General features: G+C 37.6%; 1 protein-coding gene across 8 annotated transcripts in view; it reads right to left on the reverse strand.

Moving 5' to 3' along the window:
• The window catches only part of NFYA (nuclear transcription factor Y subunit alpha), a 29,033-nt gene that overhangs the window by 10,955 nt on the left and 2,458 nt on the right, over positions 1-15,620 (reverse strand). For 2 of the 8 annotated variants that reach the window (XM_059400514.1, XM_059400510.1), the window contains exons 2-4: positions 10,744-10,876; positions 9,104-9,190; positions 6,159-6,305 (exon numbers count right to left, since the gene is read on the reverse strand). In XM_059400514.1, the coding sequence (XP_059256497.1) occupies positions 6,159-6,305; positions 9,104-9,190; positions 10,744-10,818 (309 nt within the window). In that variant the 5' untranslated portion in view covers positions 10,819-10,876. Of the gene's footprint in view, positions 1-6,158; positions 6,306-9,103; positions 9,191-10,743; positions 10,892-15,620 lie in introns of all 8 variants that reach the window. The other 6 variants (XM_059400516.1, XM_059400515.1, XM_059400513.1 and 3 more) reach the window with 5 other exon arrangements.

A 15,620-nucleotide genomic window follows, 5' to 3' on the forward strand; every position in this document is an offset into this window, starting at 1 on the left:
AATCACCACTCAGATTTCACAAATTAACTGCCATATTTGTTTCATTTAACATTCCCTTCCCATCTAAAAATTATTCACTGTATTAAAATGTGATCATCCTCACAGAGCATTTTACATGTCTACCCATAAAAACCTATCTATAGGTTTTAGTTTATAAGTTTCCCATAAATAATACATTCTATCTTTTTGCAAGTTTGATCTGAGTGTTATTTCAACAGACTAGAGTTTTTTCCCCCCTTTATTCTGTTACTGTAATGTATTACATTGATCAATTTTACTATGTGGAAGCATCTTTGAACTCTAGGAATATATCCCATTTGATCATGTTGTGTAATTTTTAATATGCTCTGGATTTGGGTTTGCCAGTATTTTAAGGAGGGGGGAACTCTTGCATCGATGAGCTGAAGACAGACACTTAACCGACTAATCCACCCAGGTGCCCCATTGATTGATTTTTTTTTTTTTTTTTTTAAAGCAGGCCCCACAACCATCATGGAGCCCAGTGTAGCTTCAACTCACAACCCTGAGATCAAGACCTGAGCTGAGATCAAGAGTTGGATGCTTAACAGACTGAGTTGCCCAAGTGCCCCAGGTTTATTTTCTATTAGCACTCTGAATGTATCAGTCACTGCTTTCTGGCCTCCAGAATTTCTGATGAGAAATCTGCTAACAATCTTACTCAGGATCCCCTGTAAATCACTTTTCTCTTGGTGCTTTCAAGATTCTCTATTTGTGGCTTCCAAAAGTTTAATGGTTATGTGTCTTGCTGTGGGTCTCTGAGTTCACCTTCATGTCTTTCAACAGAGTTGGGAAATTTTCAGCCATTTCTTCAAATATTCTCTCTGAACTTTTCTCTTCTGAGACTCCCACAATGTATCTGCTGGCACACTCGATAGCAGACTCACAGTTCACTTCTTTCCAATGTTTTCTTCTTCTGTTCCCAAGATCCAACCACTTCCGCTGCCTTACCTTCATCAATTCTTTCTTCTATCTGTTCAAATTTGATCTGAACCTTTCTAGTCAATTTTTCATTTTCATTATCGTACTTATCAGTGCCACAATTTCTTTTCAGGTTTTCTATCTCTTTATAGGTTTTTCCATTTTGTTTATACATTGCTTTCCTGACTTTTCCAACATCTTCTTGTAGTTCTTTGGACACCTTTAGGGCAGTTATTTTTAAAATGTTTGTCTTATAGTAGATCTATTTTTTAAAAGGACAGTTTCTAGATTAGTTTCTTCCTCTGAATGGGCCATACTTTCCTGTGTCTTTGTAGGCCTTATGATTTTTGCTGGAAACTGCATATTAAGTCAAATAATGTAGTAGCTGTGGAAATCAAATTCTTTCCCTTCCCTGGGATTTGCTGTTATTGTTTTGATTGCTATAGGCAGTCTCTGTGCCAAAAAATCAGCCTAAGGCATAAACCCAAGGCCTTTTCTGAGCCAATGTAGTCCTTCCGAGTATGTGTAGTCCTTTTCTAATTTTTCCAAATATTCAACTTCTTTTGAGTGTCCTAGAGTCTAAAGTTAAGCTCTCAAAAAGGGGAAAAAGACAAAATGAAGGGGGCAGGAAAGGGTGCTGGCTTTTAAAAAATTCCCTAGCAGCGCCTGGGTGGCTCAGTGGGTTAAGCCTCTGCCTTTGGCTCAGGTCATCATCTCAGGGTCCTGGGATCGAGCCCTGCATCAGGCTCTCTGCTCAGCGGTGAGCCTGCTTCCCCTCCTCTCTCTGCCTGCCTCTCTGCATACTTATGATCTCAACCTCTCTGTCAAATAAATAAATAAAATTAAAAAAAAATAAAAATAAAAAATTCCCTAGCAGTCACTTCAGCTAGAGGGAGAGGGACTTATACAACAGAGGTGTAAGGTGGGATGACTTAGGCTGCCTCCTCCTTCGTCTGCACCTCTGATCAGAAGTAGCAATGAGTGATCCCTGATTTTAAAGGATGGCATCTATTTTGTTCACCTTGGCTCCTATAAGCTGCCCAGAGGTTTAAGACCTGTGTACAGCTACCTGCTAGGCTGCTGGTAGCTGCTACTGTGCTAAGAACTCAAACTTACTGAAATTATCTTCACTGTAAGTCTATGTCTCCCCCTATAAGTAAAAAGCTTTCAAGAGTTCCAAAATGGTTTGTATCAGATAGACACTGCCAGTGCGATTATTGTGTAGGGTTGGCGGAAAGATTCCTGGAATGTCCTGCTCCACCACCTTCCCAGAATCCTCTGTCTAGGTCTTCTTAATGACTTTTTCCGAATACTTAGGTCATAGTTGGCACTGAGAAAGTAGTGGCAAATACATAAAGAAGTAAACAAATTTATTTAGTTATCTGAATCTATTTCCTGAGTTTCAAACAGCCAGGGATACCTGCTATTAGTCATCTGGATTTCCTTTTCCATCTATTCATATTCTCTGTTCATTGTTATTTTGTAGCAGTACATAAACATTCTTTATGGATTTTGGACACAAACCAAATTATGTGTGTTGAAAGTATCCCCTGCTTATCTGTACCATGTCTTTTATTTATATTTTGATGTATATACATTTTTATTTTGAAGTAGTCACATAAATTGTTATTTCTTTAAAAAATCCTTCTCTACTCCACAACATAAAGAAAATTCTCCTGTAAATAAAATCTCAAAGTTTCCAAGTATGTTTGTTTATATTTATACTGTAAATCTACCAAGTATATAGTATGAGATACCGTGTTTTCTTTTTCTAGGTCATTCTTATACTACTTCTTCACTGGTATTTTATACTATTTTTAATTATACATTAACTTCCCATATTCCTGCATTTATTTCTTCACTCTCTACTTTGGCTCCAATATCCTTATTAAAAGCCAGGGATCTTAATTTAAAATTAAACACACATTTAGCATGTATCTGAACATCTGTACCTTTTCTAAGGGGATACAAGTTTCAATGGAATTCTAAAATAGAGCATGCAATTCAAAAAAAAGGAGTACTGTTCTAAAAGATATGGTTATTCAAAAAACACTAATGAGAAGCAATCTCTAATAAAAAGGGATTGAAACCTTAAGCATTTTAAGGGAGGCTAAGGAATCATACCTAGAGCTTTATACATGTTAACAGAAAAGAATTTCTCCAGGGTGGTTTGATTACTTAGAGTCCTACTAGGAGGGAAGGGAATGAAATAAATAACCCTTTCAAAGTCTCTTAAAGGCCAAAATATTCCCCATAAAATCAGAGAATTCAGAGCTGGAATGAATCCTAAACATCACCTGATATAAAATGCATTTCTGGAAGAGAACACTGACAATCAAATGACTTGGCCAGGATTAGAAATCCTGTTTAATGGCAGACCTGCGAATGAAGTCAGGTCACTGCATTCACAGTACACAGTTCCTAGCATTACATCATTTCCACTCAACAGTGGAGAGGAAGGTGTGGCAAGGCGGGGGTTGGAGAGGAGGCAATGGGAAGGACAGAAATGAAATAGCAGTACAACACTGCGGCAAACACACACAAAAAATATATTTAAAGCCTCATACATTTATGCATAGAGCAATGTGGAAGCTATTTTTAATCCTAACTACAACTCTATCTTGGCAAAAATATGCCAACAGCCTTAAAAATGATCTTACCCTTTGCTCAAGCAATCCCTCCACTCCAAAGAAATTACTCTAAGAATTCAACTGGAAAATAAAGCAATCACACTCAAATACATTTATAGTGATCTTACCTATAGAAACAAAAAACAAAAATACAGCAAAACAAACAAAAAATCCCAGAATACACTTTGCAAGGAAAGTATACATACAATTACAAGGGTTTATATAAAAATTAATTTAGATTTATAAAGTAGTGTGATCATGGCTGGGTTTTTCAACTTCTATTAAATTCCCCCAGAATACCTAAACCATTGGAATCATTTTAACTGTTAAAACAAAATACAGATACACTAGAAAGTTAATAGTTCTCCCTTGCCCCTGCCTCTATGCACATAACCCATGAGTGTTTAGCTATTCATTACAGAAATCACATAGTATATATAATTCTCTGCAAATTATTTTTCACTAAAAATACTTCAATATCTAGGGTGCCTGGGTGGCTCAGTGGGTTAAGCCGCTGCCTTCAGCTCAGGTCATGATCTCAGGGTCCTGGGATCGAGTCCCGCATCGGGCTCTCTGCTCAGCAGGGAGCCTGCTTCCTCCTCTCTCTCTCTGCCTGCCTCTCTCCCTACTTGTGATCTCTCTGTGTCAAATAAATAAATAAAATCTTATTATAAAAAAAAAAAAATACTTCAATATCTATTACCCCTCATCCTTTTTAAGTTTTTTAATTTTTATTTATTTATTTTTTAAAGATTTTGTTTATTTATTTGACAGAGATCACAAGTAGGCAGAGGGGGCAGGCAGAGAAAGGGGGGAGCAGGCTCCCTGCTGAGCAGAGAGCCCAACTTGGGGCTGGATCCCAGGACCCTGGGATCATGACCTGAGCCAAAGGCAGAGGCTTTAACCCACTGAGCCATCCAGGCGCCCCCCTCATCCTTTTTAATAAGGACAAAATGCTCCATATATGAACATACAGAGTATGATGTATTCAGCAATTTCTTTATCCTTATTGATGGAATGGACATATGGGTTACATTTTTTTTTTCCTAGTACAATGCTGCAATGTTTTTGCACATTTTTCCCTGTACGTGGGTGCTTTTCTTCTTACACAACAGATTCTCAGAAGTGGGGCAGAAAGAGCAAAGGTTTATATTTATATATTTAATAGTGAGATGCCTTCAGAATTTGAAATTATAAACAATAATGTTTCGTTTTCTCTACATCTATTATAGCATTGGACATAAACTCTTTTTAATTTTTACCAACTCAATTAAAAAATCCCTCTAGTTTTTACAAATCTGATGCTACCGAGCTGCAGGTCTTATTTTATCTTTGTTTTCTGTTTCTAAATCGGTCTTTCCAGTGGATTTACCTAAGTACTTTACTGGTCTGTTTACAGAATCTGCCTTTATTCACCCTTTCTACGTTTTTGTTAATTTTCTACTTCATTAATTTTAACTTGCTTTTTTGCTCATTTTGTTCTTTCTTCTTTGTTCTTTCTCTAACTTTGAAAGGGAAATACCATTCATTTTTCAGTTCTTTTACAATAAAAGTATTGGGATGCCTGCATGGCTCAGTCAGTTAGGTGTCTGCCTTCGGTTCAGGTCATAATCCCAGGGTCAGGGACTGAGCCACATGTCAGGCTCCCTTCTCAGCAGGGAGTCTGCTTCTCCCACTCCCTCAGCCTGCTGATCCCCTTGCTTGTGCTCTGTTGGCAAATAAATAAATAAAATCTTAGAATAAAAGAAGTATTTAAGGGTTACACATTTTGCTCTAAGTACAGCTTTAGGTGTGTGTGATGGGTTTGGACTGAAGCATTTTTTTTTCATCACTTGCTAGATAATCCATATTATCAAAATGAAATGAATATCATATCAAAATATCATATCAAAAATGAAATGAAATCTGAAAATGAAAATTTTGGACTTGTAGCTATTTTTTTAATACACTCAAGTGTACCAAAAAACTCCCAACTTTCAAGCTCCTATGAGTAAACAGACTACTTCAGAAGCCAGGGCATTATACGTGCTCTGTAACATCTTAAATCCCAATATAAAAACACCGAGCTAACTGACTGCATTCTGAAAGCCAAAAAAGCCATGTTAGAAATGAAATGGAATATCCAAAAGAATAGCTACAAGTCCAAAATTTTCATTTTCAGATTTTCTTTCATTTTTTTCCAAGTAATTTATAATTTGGATTATCTAGCAAGTGATGAAAAAATAACCTTCCTGACCAAGAACAGTTAATTTCTGAGGCACACTATAAATTCTTTCAGTTGCCAGAAGTTCCAAAGAAGATCAAACCAATGAATTACTTCTAATAAACTGGACTCTCATCTTTTTGTATTCTTTATATACTGATTCAAGATCATACCTAACATTTTAGTCCTTACCAGAGACATTCCAATTTCTTTAATTCTTTTGTCACTTGTGGTACAAAAGCAGAAAATTAACTAATTTTGTGAATGTAGGGTGGCAAATGATTAAATGCCAAATCAACAGTCAAACAGTTTCTAACAAGCTCTTCTTTAAAACCTCTACTCTGTTACTCTGATATTCTGTCTGAACATTTTTTTGCAACGCTCACCTGCTGCAAACCCTGAGTCCCAGACACAGGTACTTGCATGATGGTTTGACCTTGTCCACCAGGGACAGCTTGGACCATGATGGGCTGGCCAGTTGATGTGATTAATTGGCCTCCACTGACCTGTACCATTAATGGCTGCCCCTGAACCTAGAAGGAAATAAGATAAGAACAATGAAATAACCTAAGACACAAAATGGTTTTTACCAAAGATAATCACTGGAACTATTCTGTTGCCTTGGTAGAGGGGGGAAAAGGTAGAAGAGACACTAAGAAAGTAAGTCTCAAGTCTCTGTCTTTAAGTTATCTTCTTTAAAAATGCTCTATCTTTGACTAAACGCCAAATTGAACACTTTAAGGTCAGATATAATGAAGTATATCCAGGGTCTTGAGGAAGTCTCAACAGACATAAGGCATTTGTCATCAAATACAGGCTAAATCCATGAGAAGCACTTAATCAAAACATCCAGACTATGTGCCTTTTGAGACTATCATTCAGGTATAGTTTCTAGTAAAGGCTGGAGAGGAGGCAATGAGAGGGAAGGCTGATGGTGGTGATGGTGTGAGTGCAAATTCTACATAACCTGGAAGGAATAAATCAAACCACATAGTAATGACTCCAGAAGGATGGGTAGCAAGCAGCTCTGGAACCTTATGCAGAAGACCCTTTCTCCCTATAGTCTCTCAAGCATAAATGAAATATACAACTTTTATTCTCTGTATCACTCTGGGAATTCTAGTCCTATGGTTGTTTCAAGAGCCCACTAGGGAAGGCCTAGAAATATTTTCTGATCAGTTTTCAAGCTCTTTGGTGAATTCCTCACACTGGACCCTCCAATATCTGCATAGTTGTTTTAGTTTTAAAAGAAACAGTGATAAATATGGGAATTAATACACTCAAGTGTACCAAAAAACTCCCAACTTTCAAGCTCCTATGAGTAAACAGTACTTTACAAGCCAGGGCATTATATACGTGCTCTGTAACATCTTAAATCCCAATATAAAAAACACCTAGCTAACTGACTGCATTCCGAAAGCCAAAAAAACAAGCCATGTTAGAAATGAAATGGAACGTCCAAAAGAATAGCTACAAGTCCAAAATTTTCATTTTCAGATTCTGTCCTTGAGGAATAATTTGAGGAATTATTTGTAACAGAACACAAGAATATTCATATGACTAAAATATGAATTCTAATTCTTAATTCCCTTGAAAAGTGTGTTCAAATAACAGTAATTGGTTAAAAGGTCAGTCTTCCCTAGATGAATAGATTAGCTATTAAGGTGCCCTCTTCCTCATCACCACCACCACCACCAAATGCATCAGAATCTTTAGGAACATTTAAACCCTAAGTTTCATAAACTGTTCATTGAGAAATTCCCCTTTACTTTTCAAAGGACTTTACAATCTGATTCTCTCATGCTTTCTCCCTTCCTTATCAAATTAAATTCCCTTTGCTACACCAATGTTTGCATATACTCCATCAGAAAGGATTGTTCTGAATATTTATTAAATGAGTAACTGCAAGAAGTATTAAAAATTCTCCAAAATAATGAGACCCCCAGAGGAAAGGTTTTCATCATTTACATAAAGTCTTTCCATTTCTTTTAAATAAAATCTACATAAGTAAGAAACATAAATTTTAAGGCCCAACTGTTCATAAGTTTCTGACTACCCATCATCTTGAATTTCTCCCCTCACTGACATGCTAAATGTATACATGATAAACCATTTGAGACTCCAAGGAGCCCACTGTGTTTACAACATATGAATGATTACAAGGACACATGCATCAGACAAGAAGCCATACAGTTAAGAGCATGTTACATTCCCATTCCACAAGGGGTTAATGACAATACTGTTTTATGTATCAATAAGATGAAGCAAGCATGAAAACATGAAGAACAAGCTGTTGAACTCTGAGATTTGAACATATTTAGGAGTACCTATAAGCTCAGCATTTTTTCAGTCTAATTTATGTCCAGAACTAACTGCATATTACCATCAGTTACTACATGTGGTAGGGCTGAAACGATTACGATGAGGGGCAGGTAACTGCCAGGTGCTTCAAAGCACTGAAGTAAGATGCCAGTTCTACATTCTAAGTCCTACTTTGAATCATTTCCATTCAATGGAGGAAAAAAGGAAGGGCACTCAAATTTTGTCAATTTCTCAAAACAGAGTCATTTTCATCAAAGTAACCCACAGACAGAAAAAAAACTTGGGCTTTACTCTCATTTTTACATAGGCACTGGCCAAAATCTAACCCCAATTTAGGATATTTAGCTTGGCAATACATAATGTTAGGGAACTGCTCTAGTTAAGAATTCTTATAGGCTGTAACACCTAAGACTTATAGAAAGCATATTCCACCTCTTTCTGAGGAAGAGATACACGGTAATCTTTGCAAATGTAGTAATAAAACTGGACATGGTTTCCTCAGGAAAGGTAGTGAAAAGGCAGCAGCTAAGAGATTAACAAGATTCACTGATCAGATAAACCTTGCAAAGTAAAAGGATTATTCTGCAGCTGAGTTGCCCTTTTAATAAAAATAAAACATAATCTAACCCTAGTTATTTTTTATTCCACTATGATAAATACAAATAGGAATTTTACCGTGCATTCTGATCATAGAGCTTGAGATTTAAATAGATTTTAATGTCACTTGTAAGAATTTCTTATCGTCGCTTATACCATTTCCTTCCCAGGTATTCCCAAAGAAACACAACCGCCAAATTCAATTTTAGAAAATTGATACTGGGGTCGCTACACAACTAGGCACGAAACATTGGGGAAACTGGAATCTTAAAAGCCTCAAACACAAGTTAACAGCATCAAAAACATGCAACTGGCTTTGCCATTCCTCCTTGAGATCCTACCACAAACAGCACCAGACATGAGGACAGAAGAAGTTCATGCAGGGCTTACAGAGAATCAGAGAGGGCACCACTACCTGGAGGGTCTGGACTTGCTGGCCTGAGGCGGATGCCACCTGGGCCTCAGTCTGCAACTGGACAGCAGTGACACCACCCTGCTGCTGAGAACAGGAACAGGAAGAGCTTGAAATGTGTCAGGAAGGAAATGGAGAGTTCAAGATATGAGATCACCTTACCTCTTGTGGGAGAGGGAGGGAATCTTCTTTCAACAGTCCCACCCAAAAAGACTTTCAAAACTGTAGAGACTCCCTATACTGAAGCTGTTTTGTCATGGCAGCAGGATCAAAGATATTAGCCCTCTATCCCCAGAGTGAAACTCAAAACACATTTCCATGACTCAAAAACAATAGTTGTCCATCATTAACACAATTTTTTTAAATGAACTCCTTCCCTCCAGAAATAAGCATTTGATCCTTCTGCTTTGAGTTATCTTAATGCTTTTTATTTCCTCAAATGAGTTCACAACAACAAAGTTATCGGGTTTTTACAGCTTTGAAGCTACAGTGAAGAATTTCTGGGACTTAAATGTAATGACCAGATAGGAAGAATGAAGCAATCACTGTGAACCAAAATCATCTTCATGCTGGTCACTGCTCTCTCATGGCCCAAAACTAAGATAACTTCTACTCAATTGGATTACCTTAGAAGCAATGTTTTCAGTGATTTAACCTAATTTTTATATCCTTTAATGATAAATTCTGACAGAAAAAGACTTTATCCATCAGGGCGATTATTCTGTGAATAGAAGGCCCTTTGTGGAATCCCCTTCCCCAAGCAGGCAGCTGAAGGAGGCTGCCAGAGACATAGCAGCTGCGTGTGGAAGGAAAAGCTAGCGAAGGCCTTTAAGTAATTACTTTCTTTTAATCAAAAGTTGCTTCCTTTGATCATTAGCTAGGAACAAGTTACCATCAAAACAGCTTTTGCACTCCCTATCATCTACCTTTCTGTATTCTCTAAGTTACCTTTGGAAACAAAACATTCCCCAATCTTGGCCTAAGGTCAAATAGATGCATAATGAATATCTTTTCTTCTAGGGAGAAACACAAACTTTTACTAAAATAAAAAGCTAGTAGAGAGCATCAGAAAATGTAATCTCTGTATAAATCTAAAAAAGCAATCTATCTTATTAAGGAATAAACCAACAGGGGATTCCTTTCTAGTATGTGCTTATTCGTAAGAGGGGCTAAGTATTAACCTCATGTTGAACTACAGCTTTTCAGAATAAGCACCCTGATGGATCAAATCAAAGAAGAGTGGGTTTCTTGGATACTGACTATCTTGGTTTATCACTATGCCACAGCCTTGAAAGATCACAAAGCTAGTTTAATCAAGAAGAGAAACAACAAAACTGAATCCAGAAAAAACAAAAACAAAACCCTCCACATTTCCATCTGAGAACAGACCAGGTTTTGACTTTAAGCAAAATGAAATGGGCAATTCAGTATTACACAAGACTCCTGAGAAGAGTGAATTTTATGTTGTCATGAACTGAACACAGAGCTCATGAAAGAAATCCCAGCACAACCAATCTTCAAAAAGCATTCTGGCACAAGTCACCAGACCTATTATTTGTAAGATCTGGGACCTCTAAATAAATTCCCCACTTGAGTGGTGCTCCAAAGCTGTGCTGTTTAAAGCAGTTGTACTTCCATACCTGCTGCTGAATCTGTCCAGCCTGCACAACAATCTGCTCTGTCGAACTATTGCTGTTTGCTGTATACTGCTCCATGATCCCTCCAAGTTAGAATCCTGTCCACAGTGAGTTTCACTCAGGAGATCCTAGAAGACTGCGAAATGCACTCCTATTAGAAGGGTTGGAAAGAAACTGAGATTGTTAATAAAAGCCTTGCCAGATGATTAACATTGATAACTTAATGCTGTGCTTTATTAGAAAGTAAACAGGGTAAGAGAACAGGAAACGTTCATTTTTGACATCATTTGTAACTAGGATTACAAGGCACACTCAGGCCAACAATACCATAATGCCATTTCACATGTCTTCAAAGTGCTTTTAGTCATTTCTGATTGGCAGCCTTACCTTCAATACTACCGGGGGAACATTTCAAATTTAGGAATACTCATGAAACCACAATATCACGTTTTTACAAGGCCTATTTAACACTGGTTTTAAGGTCTGCACGCGTATTTTAGAAGATAAACAGTTTCTTTATTTTGTAGCACATTCTTGCAGCCTGCCAATAAAATACCAAATGTGTTACTCTAGTTCGCTACACATGGTCTGCAATGTAAAATTTCATGGCTTATTATTTAGTAAGGAAATTACCCAGACGTGAAGTTAGCCATTTTGCTTATCAAAATCTCCATTAAGTAGTATTAAGAAAGCTCAAGTGAAGGTTTAGGAATTTGCATTTTAATCCAGAGCAAGAAATAAAAAGCTATACTAATGGCAAAAATGATGTTTATAAATAGAAGGAAAAATTTTACATGACATATTAAGGCTACAAGTTTCTCTAGAAAGAACTTAAGTTTCCCCCACTCTTACATTCAAATGCCAACCTAATAGACCTAATTCCACTCTACCCTTTATTATATAATTTTAATTTTTTTTTTAATGGCAATTTCCAAACCTATGCAAGAACAGTTATCGGAGCGGCCGAGATGGCTCAGTCAGTTAAGTGTCAGACTCTTGGTTTTGGCTCAGGTTGTGATTTTGGGGTCGTGAAGTCAAGCCCTGCTTTGGGCTTCATGTACAGCATGAAGTCTGCTTAAGATTCTCTCTTTTCCTTTCCTTCTGCCCCTACCCACATTAGTGCACATTCTCTAAATAAATCTAAAGAAGATTCTCTCCCTCTGTCCCTCCCTTTGATTATGCGTGCACATGCATGCTCTCTAAATAAATAAATAATCTTTAAAAAAAAAAAAGAGAGAGAGAGAGAGACTACTGAGAACATCATTAATGAGCCCCCACAGCCATCTCTAATTCTTACCCCATGGTCAATCCTGTTTTACACACCTCATCTACTTTCTACCCACCCCTGAATTATTTTAAAGTAAATACCAGACACTGTAGTATTCTAAAATTCTTTTTTTAAAAAAAGATTTTATTTATTTGACAGAGAGAAACACAGGGAGAGAGAGAACACAAGCAGTGGGAGTGGGAGAGGGAGAAGAAGGCTTCCTGCCAAGCAGGGAGCCAGACAGGGGGCTCCATCCCAGGACCCTGGGATCCTGACCTGAGTTGAAGGCAGACACTTAACGACTGAGTCACTCAGGCGCCCCTGTTATTCCAAAATTCTAACTTTATCTCTAAAGAGGAAGGACTCTTCCTTTGTCGTTACCATCACGTCACAATATCGTTTCTATAGTATAATTTCAAACATTAGAAAAGGAGTAAGTCCCTAAATATTATCAAATATTCAGGCCTTGGTCAAATTAATCCTGCTCACTTAAAGACTTTTTAAAAATAAGGATGCAATTAGATAAATAGAAATGGTACTTGAGAACCTTAGATAAATTTGACTCAAAAATTTAAAAATTATACCAACTACCAAAATTATACCAATTACCATCAAAGAGTAATTCACCTTGGAAGTATGAGAAAGGTACATGTATATATAATCAAAATGTAGATAAATCTTCACCCCCAATTTTTCTCCAGGCTTTCATAAATTCTAAAATTCGAATGATAAAGTTATGTGAGCTAAAATGAACTGCACATTACGTAGGCAAAGAAATGCACTACTCTCCATAAAATCACACATGGTAGATGAGATTAATCACTTGTAAACTGTCTCAATATGGTGTGAGAGAAATAAAAATATATTCAAGTGCATGTGCAAGTATTTAGGAAGAAGTATATTTAGGTCTAAAATTCACCCTGAAATGCATCAAAAAATAAGACGGATTGATATATGAATGGATGGAGATACCTGATAAATCAAATATGGTACAGTGTTAACAAGAGATGCTAGGTGATGGGTATATGCTGGGGTTTATTGTAAAATTCTTTCAACTTTATTGTATGTCTGAAAATTTTTATACTAAAATACGTGTATAGCTTATTACTCATCACCAAAATGGTATGCAGAGTAAGAGTGTAAGAGCCATAAATAAGTGACAGGATGACTGTGCCATCACTGCATGCTGTTCTGTGACCATATGGTTCTCTAACTCACTACCCTTGCTCTGATGGAATGCTCACCAAGCAACTATCTAACTATAATTTGGATTTACATACAGATACGCCAACAGAAACCAAATATGATCAGTAACACAAATGAACTTGTTATTTCTCATTGTATACTGACAAAATGACTTTGATTTTTACACCAGTTCTCTTCGGAACCAGTTGACTAAGTCGGCTCCTGAGGTTCTGGAACAGTAGAGAAATCAAGTTTTCAGCAACACTAAATGGCTCTGCCAGGGAAGTAAATGGTCTTCCCTAAACTACCTTGTCTCTAACTTCACTACAATGTATTTATGTTTATAAACTAATAAAATTAAAGAATTAAGGATCTTGGTAACAAAAGAGTGTAAGTGATTCCATTTACATGAAACTCAAAATGCAGGAGAAATTTGACAGAGAGAGAGAGAGAGAGAAAAATCACAAGTAGGCAGAGCAACAGTCAGGGTGGGGTGGGGTGGGGTGGGGAACAGGCTCCCTGCTGAGCAGAGAGCCCAAAGTAGGGCTCGATCCCAGGACCCTGAGATCATGACCTGAGCTGAAGGCAGAGGCTTAACCCATTGAGCCACCCAGGTGCCCAGAAATCTAGAGACAGAAAGCAGATCAGTGGTTCCCTGGGACTGGAAAGGCAGGGCAGGATAGGGGTGGGAAGTTGATCAGGATAGAGCACCTGAAACTTTCTGGGGTGATGAATATGTTTTATATATTTTTATCATGGCAGTCGTCACATAGGTATATAAACCTAAGCTCCTCAAAATGAACACTTAAAAAAATGATTACTTTATGTCTTACTGTATCTCAATAAAGTTGATTTTAAAAATTGGGATCATGAAGGAACGTCTTCTTTCAACACTCCACCATCTACTCCCCTGCCCAAATCCCTTTCCTGTATGATATTTTTTTCCATGACCACTAATTTCCAGAAATTTATTTTATGAAGGATACGAGAATGAGTAAAACAGAACATCATGCAGATTTTCCCAACTAGTTTATGCTAGTAATAAAAACACTTCAATCCACTGTACATTGAAGGGTAAAAAAGGAAGCAGTTCTCAATCTAACAGCATTTTTCTTTCCGATGAATGAGGGATTCAGGCTGCAACATGATACTGAGACTGATAATGGTGAATATGTACACAACTGGTTTCACAGAAGCTATGTGCTCCTACTACCTTGAGCTTCAGTTAGCAAAACTGCAATACAACATGACATTGTGTATCCTCCACTGCTTTTCTGTCCAACATTTGAAAAAAATTAAGTCAGCCAGATTTACTCAGTCTAGCTCTCGATCCTAACATAGTTTTGGATGTTTCTTTCTCAAAGAGTGTGTGTATATTCTTGCTAGCATGAAAATCCTCTTCCTCCCCACTTTAAGGTGCAGAACCCTAAACATAGCTAACTACCAGTAACCCATTCTACGTGTCCCTACACATTTTAAAGCTAAAACTTCCTGGGCTGCCTGGGTGGCTCAGTGGATTAAGCCGCTGCCTTCGGCTGAGGTCATGATCTCAGGGTCCTAGGATCGAGTCCCACATCAGGCTCTCTGCTCAGCGGGGAGCTTGCTTCCCTCTCTCTCTCTCTCTCTCTGGCTGCCTCTCTGTCTACTTGTGATTTCTCTCTATCAAATAAATAAATCTTTAAAAAAAAAAAAAGCTAAAACTTCCAAATCTCAACCATAAGCATGTGAAAGCCCTTTGGAATTACTGTATTTAACAATCCCTACCAGGTAAAGATTGCAACAATGCCTTCAATCTTCTTGCCCACAAATCACTGCACAGCTAACAGAAAAAAAGTAACTGCAACAAAATGTCCACAAGTGCTTATCTTTATGTAACATAAGATGCACAGATACTTCCTACTGTATTGTAAAAAAAAATAGCAGCATCACCCACTAAAGTGACTTCACAACTCAACAAATGGGTCCTCATCTGTGTTTGATAAAAGACCAGAGAACTAAGGACTGTCCAGCTTCCCTACTGTCCAAGGGATTTCCAGACTGGAGTTCCTTATTTGTTCCTTGTCTCCACTAATGAGGCATCATTTGCCAGACACCATCCTGAAGGTTTCAGAAATAAGAAGAAAACTCTGATAAAGATCTTAACTTCAAAGAGTCTTTAAGTTTGGTAAAGAAGTAAAAAGCTATACTGGAACCCTAAGTGAGAAACAAGGTAAATCAGTAACAGGGAGAAGAGGCATTTCTTCCACCTGGGCATAGGTTAAGTCAAGGAAGGCTTTAGGAAAATGTAGCACCTGACCGGTCCACAGTGTGAGCAGAATTTATACATGTGATGATGTGGGAGGGGCGGAGTACTCTCCATGAAGAGCCAGCATAAAAACAAGAACAGAAATTTCAGGATATGAATAGCAGGCTAAAAGGACCCATGTCA

The sequence above is a fragment of the Mustela nigripes genome, chromosome 5 (assembly GCF_022355385.1).
Source record: "Mustela nigripes isolate SB6536 chromosome 5, MUSNIG.SB6536, whole genome shotgun sequence".
Lineage (NCBI taxonomy): Eukaryota > Metazoa > Chordata > Mammalia > Carnivora > Mustelidae > Mustela > Mustela nigripes.